The 21,294-nt window shown below is 47.3% G+C and overlaps 2 protein-coding genes across 13 annotated transcripts in view; both read right to left on the bottom strand.

Moving 5' to 3' along the window:
• ARHGEF2 (Rho/Rac guanine nucleotide exchange factor 2) overlaps positions 1-11,818 on the bottom strand; it is a 51,802-nt gene extending 39,984 nt beyond the window's left edge. For 4 of the 12 annotated variants that reach the window (XR_014054918.1, XR_014054920.1, XM_081494207.1 and 1 more), the window contains exon 1: positions 786-1,091. Coding sequence is in view for 7 of the 12 variants with exons in the window: in XM_081494207.1 (XP_081350333.1) it covers positions 786-1,063 (278 nt within the window). In the remaining 5 variants the exon portion in view is untranslated. Of the gene's footprint in view, positions 1-785; positions 1,092-2,264; positions 2,455-3,266; positions 3,731-8,425; positions 9,193-9,289; positions 9,783-11,692 lie in introns of those variants that run through there. The other 8 variants (XR_014054917.1, XM_081494206.1, XR_014054921.1 and 5 more) reach the window with 6 other exon arrangements.
• Positions 11,819-12,896: 1,078 nt separating this feature from the next.
• SSR2 (signal sequence receptor subunit 2) lies at positions 12,897-19,725 on the bottom strand. Its single transcript, XM_081494462.1, has 6 exons — positions 19,676-19,725; positions 18,920-19,074; positions 17,852-17,950; positions 16,474-16,582; positions 14,571-14,648; positions 12,897-13,468 (listed from the first exon to the last, which is right to left on the bottom strand). Exons 1-6 carry the CDS (start codon positions 19,682-19,684, stop codon positions 13,358-13,360), a joined length of 561 nt encoding a protein of 186 aa, XP_081350588.1. The 5' UTR covers positions 19,685-19,725; the 3' UTR covers positions 12,897-13,357.
• Between the last annotated feature and the right edge of the window lie 1,569 nt (positions 19,726-21,294).

Raw genomic sequence — 21,294 nt, 5'->3', positions numbered from 1 at the left:
AATTTGTCCAAGGGGACCATTGCCAAAGCAGAGAGACAGTCCCTTCCAAAGCTGGCAGGCCCTCACAGGCACCACTCACACTGAACCCTTCATGCTGACCCCCGGGCCTTCTCTTTCTGGCTTCCTCTCTGTCTTTGGGGAAGTGGTCAGGGTTTTTCCAGGAGAAGGGAAGAGCTGGGTCCCTCACTTCCGGTCTGTTATGCATATATAGAACCGTGAGCAAGAGGAGCTCTTCCCCATTGCAGGGCTGGACTACGATGTCTAAACATCATGGGCCTGCCTCAGCCCGCACCATCAGGCAGGCAGCAATTTGGGAAAGGGGGCTAGGTCCCATGCCCCAACCCTGGGAGCATGTCTCTCAAGAAAACTCCCAAAGCTCTCTGGGCCTCAGTTTCCTCATGTGTAAAATGAGGCGATTGGGCCATACGATCCCTGAGTCCCTTCCAGCTCTGTCTCTGCTGTATGTGCTATGAAACCCGAGTGGGAGGAGGAGGCAGTAAGACCTGAGTGTCCTGCTACTCACCTCTCCTCCACACCTCCCCCTCTCCATTTTCACCCACTGCCCTGGAGACTAGTAGAAGGAAGGAGCTAGGATGCCAGGGAGAGCCACGCGTTGAAAGACAGGGTCCATTCTCCCCAAAGGCCCACCACAGGCCCGGGTTCAGACTCTCCAGGCAAGAGGCTAGGGGCCCAGGCCTCTTAACTCCTGTCATTCCTTCCCAACCACTTTCTCCTGGGTCTAGGACTTGAGAGAAGGAGAGACAGGAGGCCCCTTGGTGTTTTACCTGCTCAGTGGATCCTGGAGCTCCCTGCCCGGCCCCCAGCTATGTCTTTTGAAGGGGTCATAGTTGTGGCTGTGGGCACGAAAAGCGCCCGACCTTCGGAGGGGTACAGCATGGAAGGCTTCGCCCTCCTTTTTTTCCCCCTCCTTCTCATTCTCCTCCTCCTCCTCCTCTTCCTCCAGCTGCGCTCTAGACTCGACCGCAGAGAGGCAGCGGCGAGTGTGGCCTCGGGGCACCAGGTCTCCACCTGCGAGGAACACCTCTGGGACTTCTCTGTTCATGGGAGGTGCACACAGGCCAGTCTGAATCAAGAAGACAGAGAACGGTGAGCAGAGTTCTAGAACTCTGGAACCTTGGAACTAGGAAAGTGTCACAGTCAGCCAGGCCTAGAGCATCCAGTCACCTACTCCTCCCTTCCCCAAGGCACAGAACTGGAGGATGGTTGGCTCAAGATCACACAAAGAATTAGCTGCAGAGTCAAACCAGGAACTTGGGTTTTCTGACTCCCAGTCTAGTGTTCTGTCCAGTATATAATGACATTGTCATTCACTCGTTATCATTCTATTTGATGAGCACCTATCTGACAGGAAACTGTGCCAAGCAAAAAGAAATAGATATTGTTCTTACCCTCAAGGAATTCATTCTGGTGAGTGAGTGCCTGCACGTGTGCATGTGTGCACATAGATAAAAGCACAAATCACAAACAACTGGCCAGAGTTTGCCAAATGTCACAAGAAAAGTTTCAAAAAAGAAGGCTTTGTGCTGAGTACATATAACCAGTTGGAGGACTCAGAAAAGGGAAACAGAAAGAAGTAAATAGCCTTTGAGATGGGCCTGGAAGGGTGGAGTGGTTAGGATTTGGCCACGTTGGAGAGGGAGGAGTCTAAGCAAATAAAACAGCAGGGAGAAAAGGTGCATGAGTGAGACATTATTATGATTTCTTCCTTCTAAGACTCTGGTCGTTTGGGGAGTAAGACAGCTATTCTGACCTCTCCCCACGGAGCAGAGCAAAGGGCCCTCAAATTAGCCACGTTGAAATTCCTTCACTCTCTCTCCCAGGTAGGCAATGTTCTCACAGCCCAACACTCCTGGAGGCCATCAGGGCTTGCCTCAATGTGTCTCAGAGTTAGGAACCCTTAGGAACCCTCAGGAGCTCTTAAAGTTGAAAATGATAAGCCCCGCTCCACAAACAAGTACTAAATACCAGAGTACCAAGGTGGTGGAGGGGTGGGAAGGCAGTTCACATCAACTGCATCTACCTCTGCACTCCCTCCCAGGCCCTGTCTCTGTAGAACTTCTGCTAGAATGAGTTTCCCAGGCTCCTCTTCTCCCAGGAAAGAAGCAACTGAGAAGCTGGGAGGACCCAGGAGAACCAGGAAGCAATGAGCCAGAACCCGCCCTCCTCCCAGGCTTCCTGTGAGGGTGTCAAGCCTTCCGCAGGTTATTTTATTCCCCGCCCTCGACACACATACACACACACACCTAAAGTCCAGGTTGTTGGAAAGTCGTTCCTTCCAGCTAGTTCTCCCTCTCTCACTGCAACCTGCTGCCACTGCACCCAGGACCACTGAGATGGTGCCTGTGCCCCACTGCACACCCGTCTACCGTGGGGAAGGAAGGACACAAGTACTCAGGCCTCTGCAGTTGGATTCTGCTGCCCTGCCGGGTGGGTCTAAGAATAGAAAAGGAGAGGCCTAGGAGACCACCCCAGGTCTGGTGTCTCAGCACATCTGGAAGCCACATCGAGGGGGCCTCTCGTCCAGCCACTGGGACACATCCTCTCTCTGTGTCCATGGACTTGGGCCTCATGTCATCTGATGTGCTGTCTGTAAACAGGATGGCCCGGGGACTTCCCTAGTGGTCCAGTCGTTAAGAATCCACCTTGCAAGGCTGGGGACATGGGTTCGATCCCTGGTCAGGGAACTGGGATCCCACATGCTACAGGGCAACTAAGCCCACATGCCACAACCAGAAAGTCCATGCGCCACAACAAAACACCCCACATCCCATCTTAGAACAAAGATCCTAAGACTCAACACAGCCAAATAAACAGATATTTTTAAAAAATAAAATAAATGAGATGGGCAGTTATGGAGGAAGTAGGACAGAGCCTGAGGGCCACAGCATGATCCCTGCCAACCAGGGGTCTCAAAGCTGAGATTTGGGGCAAGGGGTGGGAGGTACTGACAAAAAAGTATTGAGAGAAGCTGGGAGGGAAGAAAGAGTAGGAACTGGGGGTGCTCACTAGAAAAAGAGCAACAGGGGCTGGAAACAGGACAGAAATGGGCTCTGAGGGGGCATTCAATGACCTCACAAAAGAGAAAAAGGCTATTAGACCTACACCCCTTGTACCCAGTTTCTATCTGCTCTTCCTGGTTGGATTTTGCTCGCAGGGCTGGATTTGACTAGATGAATGAAAAGCAGTGAATGGAAGCCCTTTCCTTTCCTTCCATCCCTGGAGATGCTTCCTGTTGGAGGTAGTACCTGGCTGCCTTGGCCTGGTGGACAGACATTTTTAATCCTGAGATCTTCATGTCCTGGGATCTCATCCTTCTTCCTCCAACTGAGACCACCTTGAATCTGACCTCTTCTAAAAGATCTACCCTCTTTCTAGCCTCTTCTGTCATGTCATTCATGGTCTCTGCCCTCTGTGAAAATGGAATCCACTGGACTCCTTCTCTCTCATATCTTCATTCCATTCTTCAGAAAGTTTTTTCTGTTTTCTAAATTCTACTCTTTCATGCTGTGATGTCAATAATTTTCATTCTCTCCTTCAAAGAGATGAGGTTTAGCAAGGCTTCCTCATCCCCCTCCCAGAGACATTCCACCCTCTGCTTTCTGTGGCTCTACGTTCCCTTCCTTGCTGCTCCTTCCATCAGTTCTCTCCCAGCCCCCTCCCATCTTTCCCTGGGTTCCTGAGCTCAGGAAATGGTACAAGGGAGCGGCCAGGGCTGGGGCTCACACAATGGCTTTATTTAGCTCCTGAATGAGATCACATCATGTCACATCACTGCTTCCCCTGAGCAGAGATAGGAGATTCTGAAATAGGTCTGGGATCAGATGCTGGGAATGGGGGCAGGGGAGGAAAGCCAGAAGGGGATCTCAGTCACTTTTCTTCTTGCCTCTGGATCAGATGCTTTACCCAGCAACACAGACCATCAGCATCTCCTGATCTCTCCTCTGTGTGTAATCTCCATCATTTCCCTAGTCGCCATTGATTCGTTAGACATTCTACCGTGTGCTGAGATGAAAGCATGTAATATTTTAATAGAGAGAGATTTCTCTTATTCAGAACTCTGAGACCATAATTTCTTCAGGATGGTACAGTGGCTTTGAAGTTCAGCAGATTTGCTAGCTCTGCCACCTTCATAAGCCATGTGACCTTGGGCATCTCAATAAATAACCATATAACATTGCTTATTTCATGTTTTTGAGCTCTGGAATCATCTGTAAAATGGGAATGATAATACTACCTTGTAAGGATATTGAAAGACTTGATGATAATGTAGGTAAATACAACTAATACTGTGCTTGGCACATATTAGGTACTTAGTAAATGCTACTATTGTTGTTGTTGCTGTTATTTAGAGGCAAAGAGAAGGCAGAGCATTGAGAAATGGAAATCTGGAGAGAGGAAGGCCCAAGACAGAAGCACGATATGATGGTTACCTCACTGTTATCTCTTAAAAAGAGAGAGTGAATAAATAACCCACAGGCTGACACTAAAACAACTGTGATGGGGACTAATTATCATAAAGTACTTCTGATATAAAAGAACGCAAAAAACCAGAGCAAGAAGGACCTCAATGAACTTGCATTCTTCAAAGAGAAGGGAGGGGTGATAGCCTCTGGTGATTTGCAGCAGAGGTTGGCAAACTATGGCCTGTGGTCAAATCTGTACTATTTTTTTATATGCTTGGGGAAAAAATTCAAAAGAATACTACTACTTTGTGACACATAAAAAGTATATGAAATTTAAACTTCAGTGCTCAGAAATAAAGGGTTTTCTTGGAACACAGCCATGTTCATTCATTTACATATGGTATATGGCTGTTTTTGCATTACGACAGCAAAGTTGGTAGTTGCAACAGAGACCATATGGCCTGTAAAGCCGAAAATATTTATTATCTGGGTCTCTACAGAAAAAGTTTGCAGACTCTTGATTTAGAGAAGCTGGGCCTCAAAATCTCAGGAAAGAGAGAGAAAGATTAAAGAGAGACAGTAAGGCTTACTGCTCACCAGCCAGGCGTCTGCAACCAGCTTAGAGAAGAGGGACATCAAAGACCCCAGCTCATCCATTTCCTAAATAGCACCTGAGCCTACAGGGGTAGAGGCTTAACCCACAATCAGTGCCTACATCATCTTTTGGGACCCTCACAACCATTTCTTGAAATAGATATTATTATTCTTATTTTACATCAGAAGAAACAGGCAGCACAGGGAGGGAAGGTAACTTGCTCGAGGTCACAGGGCTGTAGGAGAAAGAGTTGAGTTTTCACAGCAGATCCAACGCACTGCAGAGCCTGAGTTCTCCTCTGAAACCAGAAGGCACGCTCCCAATGAGCGCAAGTGGCTAGCTTTGAAAGAAGTCTGGGGAATTCTCTGGCAGTCCAGTGGTTAGGACTCCATGCTTTCACTGCCGAGGGCACAGGTTCAATCCCTGGTCAGGGAACTAAGAGCCCATCCCACAAGCTGCTTGGCCAAAAGAAAAAAACAAAAAAGAAATCCAGCACTGTTGTTATTCACTCCCATTCTCATCCTCATTTCTGCCCCCTCCACACCAGCCAAAGAGAGAAAGCAGCTTCCAGAAGAAATTAGACGGGGGTTAAATTAAATTTGTCCTTTCTACTCCCTCTGGATCTTAGATATCTGAATGAGGTGATGGGTGGTGGGCAGGGAGGGTCCTGCTTCTGTTTGCTGCCAGCAAACACTGAGGGTAGGAACTGCTGAGAGCAACCACACAGCTGGGCATGTGGGATGGTGGGCAATATTGTCGGGCCCCTTCACAGCCTGGGTGGCTTCCTGGGTCTGGGTCTGGGGTCCTAAATCTCCCCAAGGGGGCAATAACGGGGAAGACTTGAAAAAACTAGAAAGTAAAGAATGGGGAGGAAGGGAGAGGCCAGATGGCATGATCTGCGGGCTTCTCCTCCAGGTCTCCTGTCCCTGGGGGACAGGGTCATAGAAAACCTTTTGATGGCTCAAAATTTCATATGACTGCTTCTTCTCGCATAGAAAGTAAATCATTAATCCAACAGTATCCCACATAAAAGACTACAGCAGTACTTCAGGTAAAGAAGGCTTCAGTTTAAAAAAAAAAAAAGGCGGCTTCAGTTACCGCAGTTCCTTCCCACCTCTCCCTGCTCCCTGAACACCCCATTCTACAACGGGTCATATAGCACCCAAGTCTCTAATACCTCCTCGCCTCACCCTGACTTGGCTTCACCATTGCTCTGTTTCTCAGTGTGAGACATACGAGATTTTGCTATGCGCTCAACTTGTGTAAGTGAGGGCTTTTCAGGTGGCTCAGTGGTAAAGAATCCGCCTGCTAGTACAAGAGATTCGGGTTAGATCCCTGGGTTGGGAAGATCCCCTGGAAAAGAAATGGCAACCCACTCCAGCATTCTTGCCTAGAAAATCCCATGGACAGAGGAGCCTGGTGGGTTACACTCCATGGGGTCACAAAAGAGTTGAACACAACTTAGTGACTAAACAACAACTGTGCCATAAAATTAGAAGATGCTTGCTCCTTGGAAGGAAAGCTATGACAAACTTAGCATACTAAAAAGCAAAGATACCACTTTGCAAACAAAGGTCCGTATAGTCAAAGCTATGAGTTTTCTAGTAGTCATGTCTGACTACAGTGCCCCACCATTGTGTTTGCACACAGACTTTTCTGAGTCCTGCCAGACACTGATAGGTGCTAAAGAAATATGTGCTGAATATGTTGTTCAGTCACTAAGTCGTGTCCAACTCTCTGTGACCCCACAGACTGCAGCAGTCCAGGCTTCCTTGTCCTTCACTGTCTCCTGGAGCTTGCTCAAATTCATGTCCATTGAGTTGGTGATGCCAGCCAACCATCTCATCTTCTGTCATCCCCTTCTCCTCCTGCCTTCCATTTTTCCCAGGGTCAGGGTCTTTTCCAATGAGTCAGTTCTCTGCATCAGGTGGCCAAAGTATTGGAGCTTCAGCTTCAGCATCAGTCCTTCCAATGAATATTCAGGGCTGATTTCCTTTAGGATTGACTGGTTTGATCTCCTTGCAGTCCAAGGGACTCTCAAGAGTCTTCTCCAACACCACAGTTCAAAACGCAGAATCTTAATTCCCCAACTAAGGATTGAACCCATGCCCCCTGCAGTGGAAGCCCAAAGTCTTAAGCACAGGACCATCAAGGAAGTCCCACCACATCTCCATAAAGGTCAGCCATCAAGCATCTGAAACACCCACCTCAAATCACCCCCACTTCTTTGATATGTTAGGCTCACAAAGCAATCAGGACTTTTGCTGCTTTGGGCTTCCAAGTGTGACCATCTTCTTCTTTCTTTAAATAGATTTGCAAACTGAACCTAGGGATCCTGTCCTTTCTTTCTGCTAGGCTTGCATGCTTTCTCTACCAGAGGTTTGCTGGGACCCAGGCTAGCCCATGATGTGTGGGTGCTAGGGAATAAAAGGGGCAAAACCAATCAGTCCCTTTCCACCTCCTGTCAGTTTGTTGGCCTGCATCCTGGGTGCCATGCCAGAAGGGTGGGGCAAGAGAAGGACTCAGGTTCAGAGGGACACACCTGAGAAGACTTTGACCATAGAGTCCCAAGGAATTAACCCATTAGATCACAGGGAACACCTAAAGGTAGTGGGTGAAGTAGGTAGCCCCTAATCTGAATGGATGGGGTAATATGGAATCTGGAAGCCTCTGAGCCTCAGATATGAGTTGGTGGCCCTTTAAATCTTACAATTAATTCAGATGGATGAAGAGAGTACTGTCAGGCCTTAGAGGAAGGGGACCCTGGGTGAATTAAGACTTGAGATTTTAAAATTCTAGCCATCCTTTTTGTCTATACCTCTTGAGTAAGAAAAAGAGACTAGAGGACATCATAATGGACTTTGCTGCCAGGTGAACTTGAGTTTGAATCCTTCCTCTTAATTGACAAGGGTTAGTGGTTTAACTGGGCTTCCCTAGTGCCTCAGTGGTAAAGAATACTCCTGCCAATGCAAGAGACCTAGCTTTGATCCCTGGGTTGGGAAGATCGCCTGGGGAAGGACATGGCAACCCACCCCAGTATTCTTGCCTGGAAAATCCCATGGACAGAAGGATAAACCTCACGTTTAATATAGGGATTGTGATATGCCAACCTCCTAAGGATTGTGAGGATTAAGAATCCATAAACAAGCTTTGGCATCACTGGCTGCACAAGTAGTGCCAATTAACTGTTGGCCATTTTGGTGGTTTTCTATTTGTACACCTGTGCACACTCACACAGACACAAACAGAATGCACCTTAGTTAAAAACGGGAGCTGACTACAGGAGACTGGTGGAGAATTGTTCTGCCACTTCCTGGGGGTGCAGAGGGGTTCCTGAAGATCTCTGCCTCTGGGAAATGCCCACTCATGAAGGAAGGACTCGGGGAAAGGGAAGAGGGAAACTCACCAGACTTGGGAGATATCCCAAAGATGGGAGACTCGTTCTTGCCCTCGGTTGGTGACTTCAATATGGCAGGAAGTCCCTCTTCAGGTAGCCCCTCTAAGAATCCAGTCCAACACCTTAATGGAGGTGCCTCTCTCTTGGTCCTTTTAAGGGAATTGCTCATGGTCCAGAAGTTTGCTTAGGAGACGGGGGGACTCATTCCAGTCCAGACCAGCTGCCTCTCCAACAACTCTAGCCCTTCCCTTCCCCGCCCTACTTCAAACACCCTAGACAGTGCTGTGCCCCAGTCTTTAACCCCTTCGGTGCCAACACTGGTCCGGAGGATTCCTGGGTTCTCCTGTCCTTGACATTCCCCAAAAGGCAGCCACCGGATTCAGTCACAGGTGGACACAGATCCAGGAAGCCAAGCTGGGGTCACCCTGAGCAGACAGTACATGGGAATGACAGCCCAGGGAACCTTCACCCACCCGCCAGTGGAGACAGGGTGGAGCTGAGGGGAGAAAGAGGACATCTCAGGGAAAGGCCTATGGTTGGCACCCTACTTCACAGCAAGGTCCTAGTGGGCTCAGGGAGGTCCTTTTCCCTCTCTCTAATCTGGTTTCCAAATGCTGGTCGTTCCCTTTAAGAGGCAGGTTACATTAGGGGGAGGAGGACAGACTGTATTTTCTGTGATGAAAGTGCAGGGAGGAGCGCTGACAAGGGCAGCTGCATCTGAGGACGGCCCTCCTTCGGCCAACAGGAACAGGGTGAGCTGGCAGCTCGGCACACACAGCTCCACTCCCAGAGTGTTGTGGATACCAGGCACAGGATATCTGACCAGCTCTCCACCCCCTTCCCTGATAACTGCTTCTGGGGGTGCTGACTCACCTTCCCTGCTTCCCTGGGGCAGAGGATGGCGTGGGCAGACACTGGACTTCCTGAGGTACTGGGGAGTCTCCTCCCTGCCAGGCCCATGGTCAAGTGGAAAGGACATGCTGGAATTGGAAGAGTTTGGCTGCCTCTGCAAACTCCCTAGATAAGGGGCCTTGAAGAAGTTATCTATTCTATTAGCCTCATCACCTCCGGAGAAGGCAATGGCACCCCACTCCAGTACTCTCGCCTGGAAAATCCCATGGATGGAGGAGCCTAATAGGCTGCAGTCCATGGGGTCGCTAAGAGTCAGACATGACTAAGCGACTTCACTTTCACTTTTCACTTTCATGCATTGGAGAAGGAAATGGCAACCCACTCCAGTGTTCTTGCCTGGAGAATCCCAGGGATGGGGGAGCCTGGTGGGCTGCCATCTATGGGGTCACACAGAGTCGGACACGACTGAAGCGACTTAGCAGCAGCAGCAGTAGCAGCAGTAGCATCACCTCCTCTGTATGATGGGAATAGTGAACAAGAGATGTACAATTAGTGGCACTTAAATGCTGGGTCCATAATAGTTATTATATAAATAAGTTATTCAATAAATATGCTCTTCAATAAAACTGCCATTTGCTGTGACCTTGGATAAGCCCTTCCATTTTCTGCCTTCCCTGATCTATTAAATGAGATTAAATTATGTGACCCATGGTCTATCCTTGCTCTCAAACCCTCACTCTGGGTGAGAGGAAGAGGGCAGCTGTTGCCAGATGTGGAAACTGTGTGCCCTTTCCTACCTGTGTGAAACTGTTAGTCGCTTAGTCGTGACTCTCTGCGACCCCACAGGCTGTAGCCCACCAGGCTCCTCTGTCCATGGGATTCTCCAGACAAGAATACTGTAGTGGATAGCCATTCCCTCCTCCAGGGAATCTTCCCAAGCTAGGGATCAAACCCAGGTTTCCCACATTGCAGGCAGATTCTCTACTGTCCGAGCCACCAGGGAAGCCCTTTTCCTACCTGGCTGGGTTCCAAACCATATGAGTGATTGGTTGTTTCTTACTTCTCAAGAATACAGGGGAAACAACTACCTGTTTTGCGATGGAGGATCCTCAGAAATCCTAATTAAACAATCCTGTGCTTGTACAGATGAGGACACAGGCTCCAGAAGGTGGCGTGATTCACCTGAGGTCAGCCAGCCAGTGGGTGGTGGAGGTGGGCGGGGACCCAGCGCTGCTGCGTCTGTGGTCAGTGCTCCATCCACCACCCTGAGCTCTTCTCTCCAGGGGTCAAGCCTTGAAAACTTCCCATCCCGTCACCAAGCTGCTTCATTATCCCCAGCTTCTTGGGAATCCTTATCCCCATTTCCCATTGACTTTCTTCAGGTGAAATACCAAAGCCTAGGATGGGAAAAAGGTGATAATCTTGGCCCTGACTCCTCCTGGTACTGGGGCTGGGTGTGGGTGAGTGAGTGCCAGCCCAAAGTCTGCATGACATGGGAGGGATGGAGGGCTGGTTTCCAGGGGTGGAGGGGATCTGGAACACATTGACAGCTGGGTTACTATCTGTTTTGCCTTTTAGGGAGGAAGTTCTTAGGTTGGGTACCCAATCTCCAGAAGGATGTGGGATGGGTGCTTTACTTTCTCTCTCTTTTGCAGACCTGAATGAAATCTGGAGGTCAGAGTTCCCATCTTCCTAGGGTGGTTTTCACTAGAGTGAAGCACTATTTGCTACTCATCCTCCATTAAATTATCTCAAGAAGAGGACTCAATCCTAAAGCAACTACTCCAGCTAAGCCTTGCCATCTATAGATTTTAGAGGCTCTTCTATTTTTCAATGCTACTACTTAACGGAGGCTCAAATTCCACCTTGACTCCAAGGAATTTGGTCTCTCAAGAGATGAAGTATCTGGTTTTGGCCTTTTTTCAAGGTGCCTGTGACCCTGACTTCAGTTGCTTCTCTTATCACCTGGGTCAGACCTGGGCTCCCCCCCTAGTCTTCTCTATAACAAGAGCCAGGACATGAAATGGAGTTCTGCAAGGAAAGGTAAAGACTGCCCCAGCTTTCAGAAAAGGAGTACCTCCCAGTGCTCAGACTGAGGAAGAAATCTCGTATTACCTTCCCAAGTTATGAAGTTTATCCTACCCTCTAGACCAGAACCCCTCCTCCTACAGGTTAACTCCTCACTGCTTCCAGTAGGCACCACACAGATGGCAGACAGTGTGTTCCCGCCTCCAAAGACTAACATCTTATAGTGCTAAGGAGGAAGATCATACATATCAAATTAGCTCCCTTTCCCTTCCCTATACTTGTTCTCAACCCCAAGCTTCTAATTCACTGTCCTTTTCCCCATTCTCCTGAGCAAATCCCAGGTCTCCACCAGGAACACAATGAACAAAAGCAAACACATCCTCCTTGCCCTCTGACCTGGCCAGTCCTGGGGTGTCCGAGCCGAAGGCCCTGAAGGAGGGATGTGAGCTGGTGGAGGGCTACTCCGTTCAGAGCCTCCCGTTGTCTCCATGTCCTTTTCATCCTTCAGCCCAGAGGCTCCAACTGCTGGGCGAAGGAAAGGTTAAACCAGTTGGGCAGCACTCACTGCCCCCATACCCCACCAGAATCTAAGCTGAGAAATGGTGGCAGGAACAAAGCGGCTGTTTGTTGGGTTTCTCTCCTGCTGGGGAGGCTGTTCTCAGACCACGGCATTCCTCGGTTGGACAGAGTCAGCTCAGAGTGGCTTCTCCCCGCTGCTGCTGCAGCAAAATCCACTGCCTTTCCACAGGCTGTGCTTAGGTAACAACTGAGGGTGTTCAGGTGCTTCGGCCTGGCCTGAGCTCAAAGCTCAGAGGCATTAAAATAAGCTCAAACTTGAGAAAAGCTAAGTCTTAAACACAGGAAGGGCTAGAATCAGGTGTAATCGATAGCTTTTCAAGAATAGTCAGTGAAGGGATTTCTCTGGTCCAGTGGTTAAGAATATAGCTTGCAGTGCAAGGGCCACAGGTTCAATCCCTGGTCAGGGAACTAAGATCCCACGAGGCAGAGCAACTAAGCCCACATTTCACAACCAAGACCTGACACAGCCAAATAGTTTTTAAAAAGTAATGAATTAAATTACCCTCAGAAGATCTCCTGGGGATAGAACAATTGCAGACCATCTTTCCCCATTTTCTCTCCTCTACTGTGGAGAGGGGCTCACAAGCAAGTAAGGTTTAAGGGAATATATGGTGACTGGCACAGTGGTAAAGAATCTGCCTGCTAATGCAGGAGACAAGGGTTTGTCCCGACCCTTCCTGAGTCAGGAAGATCCCCTGAAGAAGAAAATGGCAATCTGCTCCAGTATTCTTGCCTGGAAACTTCCATGGACTGAGGAGCCTGGCAGGTTATAGTCTATGAGGTCGCAAAGAATTGGACATGACTGAGCATGTGGTGACTGGTGAAAACAGAGAGGGAAACAAGGGACAGAAGCAAAGATGTTCAAGAAGGTGCATGGGTAGAATACCTCTGGGGGAACAGGACCCACACTCCCTAGAGCAAGGAGGCAGGAGTTCAGCTCACTTGTCCAGGAGCCTGAGTAGTCAGGGCCTGTGTACCAACAGCAACCTGAGTTCATCCAGGTGATGGGAAAACAGACAAGTCAGGGTGGCATTTGTTTTTATTAGAAAACCCCACTTGGTAAGAACTTTCCTAAGCCAGTACAGAGACTGGGTAGCTTCCAAGAGTCCCACAGCTTTCATCTTATCTTTCACCCTCTTCTGAGAGGGGAGGCGGGGGATAGGGTGGTGTCTCCGAAATGCCCTTTCCTGGACCCCTGAGAGTTCACATGGCCCAGCAACATACCCCCGGCACCTCAGTGCTGCAACACAGGGCCCCGAGGTCAAGACGGCTGCCGAAGGCATTCCTGTTTGTCTGGCTTCATGATGGAACCAAAGAGGCACTCACAGACTCCCAGGCCTGGTCCTTCGCTCTGGTTAGAGCAGGACAGGATCCAGGAGAAGATGGCCAAGGGCTAAAGGAGAAGACACTGCATTTGAGATACCCTTTGGAGTCTGGAAAGCACCTGGATTTCTTGGGCAGGGAGGGCTGTGGAAGCCCCGCTCAGTTCTTCTTGGTTTTGGAGGTGTCATATTTCCTCTTGCTGGAGTACCACAACAGCAGGGGGACGCCGATAGAAGGGAGGGTCATGACCCCGAAGGCTGCCCAGTCCAGCTGTGGAAGACAACAAAGGCCTTGCTTAGAAGTCTGGATTAGGGCACAGGAGGGGACTAGGATGGAACGGTCCAATGAGAAAAGGGAGTAGCCCGCCCAAATAAGCAGAGCATCAGCTGGAAGGCTCCTCTCTGGCTACTCTGGACATAGAATGGCTCACTAAAGACTGACCTATCTTTCGAGGTATGAAAACAAAGGCCTCACCTGACCCAATCCAATATGGAAGAAAAGCTTCTCTCTTCCAGACAATCTTTGAGGAGGAAGATGTCCAGGGTTACCCTGACAGTCAAGCCTCCTGCAAACTAACCCCGGCCCACACCGCCAGCATCTCTCTTCCATTCCTCTGCCTCACATGCTGCCCCTCAGCCTTCCTAAACCACCTGCTATTCCTGGACTCCACCATGCTTTTTCTCACTTCAGAGCTACTCCCTCTTCCTGGGGTGCCTCCCCTTCCTTACCTCCTCTTTAATTAGTGAAACCTCTCTCCCCCAGAAAATCCTCCCTGACTCTCAACACCAGGTTAGGTGTTCCTGCTGCATCTCCTCCTGAGCCTTGTGTATGACTGCTATCACAGCCGTCTTCCTCCACTGAGGCCTCCATAAGCCCATAACATCTTCAATGGGAGGGACTGTGTCTTGTGATGGTTTCTCCAAGCAAAGCACAGAACTGAGCACATAACTTGGAACCTCATTATTATTCCCTGAACGAATGAATAAATGAATCTCCTCATTCAGTACTTTCGGCAAATCTTCAAAAAATTCTTTCCTAGACTAGGCTACAACAAAGTTCCCATTTAACCTCCTGATGCTTGGTGACTCTTTGAATCTAAGCAGATACTCTTTTCATCCTCGAATTAGACCCAGGACTCCAAGGTGGGGCTTTACTCAAGGCTGAGGAGAGAAAAATGGCAGTTTTTTTTTGTTCTGGCAAATCTCTAGCCATGGTTAAATCAGGATGTTTGATGGCTGTGTATACCAGACACCAAAAAACAAATATGACAAGAACCAACCAACTATACATATCTTCTAAGGAGGCCAAGAGGTCTCAGAATGAAAAGGGTGTTCTCCTCCCAGAGGAATGATGAGAGGACTGCAAAGCTTACAAAATGGGGGGAGAATCTTCTATCAAACTCCCGCTGAGCCAGGATTCCTCCCTGTCCAGGTGCACTGGTAAAGCCAATCTGAAAAGAAGAAAAGAAGGGAAGTCTTCAGCTCTTTCTCATCTGAGAAAAGGGCAGTTTCAACCAACCCAGTTCTAAGCAATAGTCTTAGTTCCCAAAGGCCCAAGAAACATCCAGATGAGGAAAAGTTTTTGAACTAGAGAAGATGGATGGTTCTTTCGTGTGTTGTAAAGATGAGTAAATTAGGAGCCAGGATACACATGATGAGCATTTACTAAAAAAAAGAAAAAAAAAAAAGTTAGGACAGGTATGCTGCTGTAATTAAAGCCAGATCATTCTATCTCAGCCTCAGACTCTGGAGAGAGTTGCTCACCACCACTGGCCCTTCTGCCCTTGGCAATCATTTCCCCATTCCTCAAGTGGAAACACTCTTCTATAACTCACAAGCAGACAGGCTCCAGTGAAATAATGAGAAAGATTCTGTGAAGTCTCAAGCCCTACCCAAATGTACATTACCAGAGGAGGGGCTGAGTCTGCCCCACATTCCTTCGTCTTGGAGAGCAGGCCAAGAGTTTGGAGCACATGGCAAACAACTTTGTTCTAAAGTGGCAGCTGAGCCTTTAAGTTTGTGTCTTTTAACCTATCAAGGACTAGGTGGAATCAAAGAATCCCAAACGAGGTTCTCAAAGCACATAGGATGGAAGATGTGAAAATAACATAACCAGAATTACAAGAATATAGTCCCACAGGTTCATTTAAAAAAGATAATTCGGAGAGTGCATTGAATGTTTGAGACTCTTGGATTTCTTATAGTTCTATGGTTGACTATGTTAAGTCCCTTCCCTACTATGCACTCACTAAGGAGCCTAAAGCCCATGTGTATTTATAAATTCATGACCTAGGCTTTTTGAGGCCTGTGACAGTATCTTATTAATCTTCTTTGTATTTCTTATCATCTAGCACATTGCAGGGGCTCAATAAATGTCTGCTGACCTTTACATCAATCAATCAAAAGACTGTTTACATTGGACTTCTACCCTGTATGGGAAACAGAAAGAAATCTAAGACACAGTCCCTTACTTCGAGGAGTTTATAATTAAACTGGGAGGTGGGGGTGAGGGAAAAGACCTAGATAAAAGAAAGAGAACTACTGAAGACAGTCATTAATTAAATGTTCAAGTGGCATGGACTTTAAGAGCTATAGAAGTTTTGATGCAGTCAATGAATGTTTAGTGAAAGAATGAGTAGGAAAGAGCAATATGAATTATAAAAGCAGGAGACAGAATCAAGGAGATGCAGTTCAGAATTGGGCCTTGAGAAGGTGTCAGATAATGAAGTAGAGGAGAGAGAGTACTTCAGAGAACAAAGGCAGAGTGGAAAGAAGGAGCACTGAGAGAGAGGAGGCACTTGGCCTCATTAGGACAGAGGATCCTGGTGGGTAGAGAAATGAAGGGAGAGGCAGAACACAGCAAGACTATTGGAGGGTATGCAAGGAAAAGTGTGGCCATGATGTGAGAAGCAGGAGCATTTTAAGCAAGGGAAAGACAAAGACACAGCGGAGACAGGGAATCATCTGACGGCAGCGTAGAAGGTGGATTGGAAATGCGAGGATGGTAAAAAACCAGGAAGCACACGACACTGTACAGAATAAAAGTGAAGCAGATGGAAGGGAATCAGACAGTACTCCCCTCTTGTTCATTTCAATTGCTTGATTCTGAGACTTTATAACATAATTTGAAATATGCTCCTTCCTACAACAATATCCCAAGTTTTTGGTCCTTTTTACCTTCCTCAGAATTTAGCACCTGCTCTGGAGATTTTCTGCAAGCGATTTAAAAGGAAGGCAGAGCTGAGCCCCATCCAGCTAAGGGTTTGAGTGACTCACCACAACGGGCCCATCCTCCTGGGCCAGGTATGTAACAGTTGCTGAGGTGAAGTTGAAATAACCAGCCTTGAGAGGGCGCAGGACCACAGTGTGGGAGACGTTGCTAGCACTGACCCAAGAGTTAAGGATGGAAAAAGATGAAGCTACAGTTGTAACAAACTTTCAACTTAGGGACTAAATGCACCATTCACAAAAAGAGTTGCTAACACATGTAATATTTCATATCTAAGATACTCTGCAAAAATAATAAACACAGGCTTTTTATCTAAGCCTAAAGTGGGTCATATTATATGGTATCTTTTTAATCAAGTTTTAAGAGGTCTATGACATACTCAATATTGAAATGTTATAAAGCAATGCAGGTTATAGATGAAAAATTTCTGTCACTTAAAGTCACAGAAAACCTTTCGCTGCCTATACCTGAAGGAAATTCTTGAAAATACAAAACAAAAAACAAAAAAAATACAAAGGGAACACTTACCCTTCCCAGAAAATCTAAATATACTTTAACTCACAAGGGAAAAAAATAATCTAAATCAAAACATTTAGGAAGGAACTTCCCTGATGGCCCGGTGGTAAAGAATCTGCCTGCCAATGCAGGGGGCACGGGTTCGATGCCTGGTCTGGGAAGATTCCGCATGCCGCAGAGCAACTAAGCCTGTGTGCCACAACTACTGTATCCAGATCTCCCTAGAGCCTGTGCTCCATAAGAGAAGCCACTGCAATGAGAAGCCCATGCACCACAACAAGAGTAGCCCCCACTTGCCACAACTGAGAAAAGCCTGCATACAGCAACGAAGACCCAATGTAGCCAAAAATAATAAACAATACATTTTAAAAGCACTCAAGAAATTACCAGTCGATCCAAATAAGGGGTTCATTGAGTAAGAAGAGCCTTTAAAAAGGTCACCCAGGTCCTCCACACTAGCATCCCACAGAATTCAACGAAGACCCAATGTAGCCAAAAATAATAAACAATACATTTTAAAAGCACTCAAGAAATTACCAGTCGATCCAAATAAGGGGTTCATTGAATAAGAAGAGCCTTTAAAAAGGTCACCCAGGTCCTCCACACTAGCATCCCACAGAATTTCTTTTAAAAGCACCTTAAAGATCATCACCCAGCCACAAACATCTGTCTACATTCTCCCAATATAGAATGTTTTAGGGCTTTATAACCTAAACTTCAGGAACCTCCTTCCTCAGGCCCATCCTAAATCATGCACACAAAATTCTCACTAGTCTCTCTTGCCATATCTTATCCAGAGAGGTGGCAAGAATGGCCATATACACTTAGATTGACGTGACCCTACTGCTTTGCTGGCAACATCTCTCCCAACATCCCATCAGCCTTCATCAGCCAGTGTCAAGAGGATACGGAGCAATCCGGTCCCATTTGACGTTGAGCATTCCAGAGACAATGCCAAAGTCTTCTGGAGGGAAGGAATCATCAGATAATTCCACATCTAATGCAGCACTAGAGAATGGAGGAAACAAAGAAAGGTTAATAAGTAATGGTTATAAAATTAAAGCAGTTAGCAATCAAATCTGTCTGCCTGTCCTAAAAAATCAGAACTACAAAAGACAGATATTAGTCACATAGTTACACTGAAGAATCTCACTCAAGGCCTGGATTCTGGGCACCAAAATAAAATACTCAAAATATCTAGGAAAGAATGGGCATGAATCCATTTTTGCCCTAGTTTTTTCTTACGTGTGTGTGTGTGTGTGTGTGTGTGTGTGTGTGTGTGTGTGTGTGTGTGTGTAAGGAGGGGAAGAGGAGCAAGATGCATATGTAAAAGGAAATTAAAGGGAAAAAAGTAAAAGAGGGGACTTTCCTGGTGGTCCAGAGGACACAGTAATGAAAATCCTACAGGCCATAACTAAGACCCGACACGAAGCCAAATACATAAATAAAAAGGAACTTCTCTGGCAGTCCAGTAGTATGACTCTGTGCTTCCAATGTGGGACACTCAGGTTTGATCCCTGCTCAAGGAACTAAGATTCCACATGCCCCACGGCATGGCAAAAACAAAACAGAACCCAAAATCCAACCAAGCAAAATAAAAGGTCTACTTTTTTAAAACAGTGAAAGACAACAAAAATGCCAATCTAAGAAAGGAAGCTGAAACGAAATCCCTAAGGTAACAAAGGATCATACATTTTCTGCCTTCTCATTTTCCTCTCCCTATTTCACCACAATTCTTGCTTCTTCCCCACTCTGAAACTCTTTCACTTCAAAAAAAGTGGAAGACGGTTTCTTGTAGCTTAGATAAGAATATGTCCTCTTCTTCCAAAAGCAGATCCAGCAGTATATTCATTCATTCACTCATGATATCTGCTGCTGAAAATCTCCCAAAGATAAATCACTGCTGATCCTTGTTCCCAGCTAGGGAATTGAAGACACCTGAAAAGGGCCCAACCTATAGCTCCAGTGCCTCCTTACCTTGAGCCAACATTGTAAATGTTGTACTGTAAGGTCAGGTCTCGCCCCTCCACAGCATATCTGTTCAGCAGTGATTTGGAGGCCAAAAGCCTGGCTCCTTCTTCTGCTTGAGTGACAGCAAATAGAGCCAACAACGCGAAAGCCAGCAGCCTCATCTTTGGAGAAAAAAGCAAAGCGAGCGGTCAATCCAAACACGTAAAACCATCAAAAGCTTCCTGACAGCTCTTTCTTTCAAACTCTGCCAAAGCTCTTTTGAGTTTGTCAAAGCGGCAGCCCCTTACAACATAGCAGTCTTTAAGCCACCTGGGCCCTGGATGCTCCCTAACTGGCAGGATCTTCTGAGAGGACTCCCATGTGCCCACGCTCCTCAAGCTGCCGGATTCGGCCGATCTCGGACACACAGCAGCCTCTAGCTTTCCTTCACGCAGAAGCACCCTACTGCGCTACCTTCCCTCTGGTCCTCCTCCACCAGCTCCCCTGGGATCCCACGGCGCGCTCGCGGGGTCCTCCCCCATGCTCTTGCATCCCATCCTCCATCCTTTCCCCGGAATCCCGTTCGTCCTCGCCCTCCACATCCCTTTCTGGGGCCCTCCGTGGCCCCAGTCCCCTCCCCCATTCTTGCCAAGATTACACGTCCTCCCGCCAGCATGTCCTCTCTCCTCCCTGACCTCCCGGAGCTAACTTTTAGCCGCTGAGTGTAGTGAGGACACAAGATTCCCCAGCTCCCACTCGCGACCCCACTGCCTCGGGACTCACCGTGCACATCCCCCAAAGCCTTTCAGGGGCCGTCAAAACCGGAAGAGAGCGTCAGCACCCGAAAGACCGGAAATAAGCTCTGGCCGGAAGCTTGGTTGCTCTGCCCGATGCCTACTGGGAGTTGTAGTTCTTAGACAAGCCCCACCTTTCCCTTTGTAGTGCCCGCTGGTCTCCGGGATGCGTGCGCTCCTAGAAAAGATTTGTCTGTGCACCCTTGCTCTCTTTTTTTCCCCTTCTTTACTTTTTTTTCTTTCTCGCTTTTATCATTCTGCCCTCCAGAATGACTTTTCAATCTGACTTGCCGTTACTGTGGACACCCAGCACCTGACAAAGTGTTTTGTGGAACTGACGAATCTAGAGATTAGGGTCATCCGTCTAAAATCTATCTATGGAGTGTACTGTCGAACTGGGAATAAGAGAACAGCTATTTCTCTTGGGGCTACCACCGTTCTTTGTATTTCCAGTTGAGAAATTTGGTCATCCCATACATCAAATAAGTCACCAAGCCCTGCACTTTCTTTAGAAGCCCTTTGAAGGGGATTTCAAAGGGCTGCGTAGGAACCTGGAATGTTAGGCCCATGAATCAAGGCAAATTGGAAGTGGTCAAACAGAAGTCTGCAAGAGTGAACATCGACATTTTCGGAATCAGTGAACTAAAACGGACGAGAATAGGATAATTTAATTCAGATGACCATTATATCTACTACTGTGGGCAAGAATCCCTTAGAAGAAATGAAGTAGCCCTGATAGTCAAAAAAAGAGTCTGAAGTGCAGTACTTGAGTGCAATCTCAAAAACAACAGAATGATCTCTGTTCATTTCCAAGGCAAATAATTCAATATCAGTAATCCAAGTCTATGCCCCAAACACTAATGCTGAAGAAGCTGAAGCTGAATGGTTCTATGATGACCTATAAGACCTTCTAGAACTAACACCCAAAAAAGATGTCCTTTTCATCACAGGGTACTAAAATGCAAAGGTAGGAAATCAATAGATACCTGGAGTAACAGACAAGTTTGGCCTTGGAGTACAAAATGAAGCAGGGCAAAGGTTAACAGAGTTTTGCCAAGAGAACGCACTGGTCATAGCAAACACCCTCTTCCAACAACACAAGAGACTACTCTACTCATGGACATCACCAGATGGTCAATACAGAAATCAGATTGATTATATTCTTCGCAGCCGAAGATGGAGAAGCTCTATACAGTCAGCAAAAACAAGACCGGGAGTGGACTGTGGCTCCAATCATGAACTCCTTATTGCCAAATTCATACTTACATTGAAGAAAGTAGGGAAAAACCACTAGACCATTCAGGTATGACCTAAATCAAATCCCTTATGATTATACAGTGGAAATGACAAATAGATTCAGGGGATTAGATCTAATTGAGAGAGTGCCTGAAGAACTATGGGCTGAGGTTTCTAACATTGTACAGGAGACAGTGATCAAAACCATCCCCAAGAAAAAGAGCTCCGGGAGTTGGTAATGGACAGGAAAGCCTGGCACGCTGCAGTCCATGGGGTCGTAAAGTGTCAGACACAACTGAGCGACTGAACTGAACTGAAATCCCCTGAAAGTAGATCCTTTCTTCTTTCCTACTGTAACTGCTTTAGTTTATA

Source organism: Giraffa tippelskirchi, chromosome 5, assembly GCF_054371585.1.
Source record: "Giraffa tippelskirchi isolate mGirTip1 chromosome 5, T2T-mGirTip1v1.2.pri, whole genome shotgun sequence".
In the NCBI taxonomy this organism is placed as follows: Eukaryota; Metazoa; Chordata; class Mammalia; order Artiodactyla; family Giraffidae; genus Giraffa; species Giraffa tippelskirchi.
This window is presented reverse-complemented; position numbering and strand designations above follow the sequence as displayed.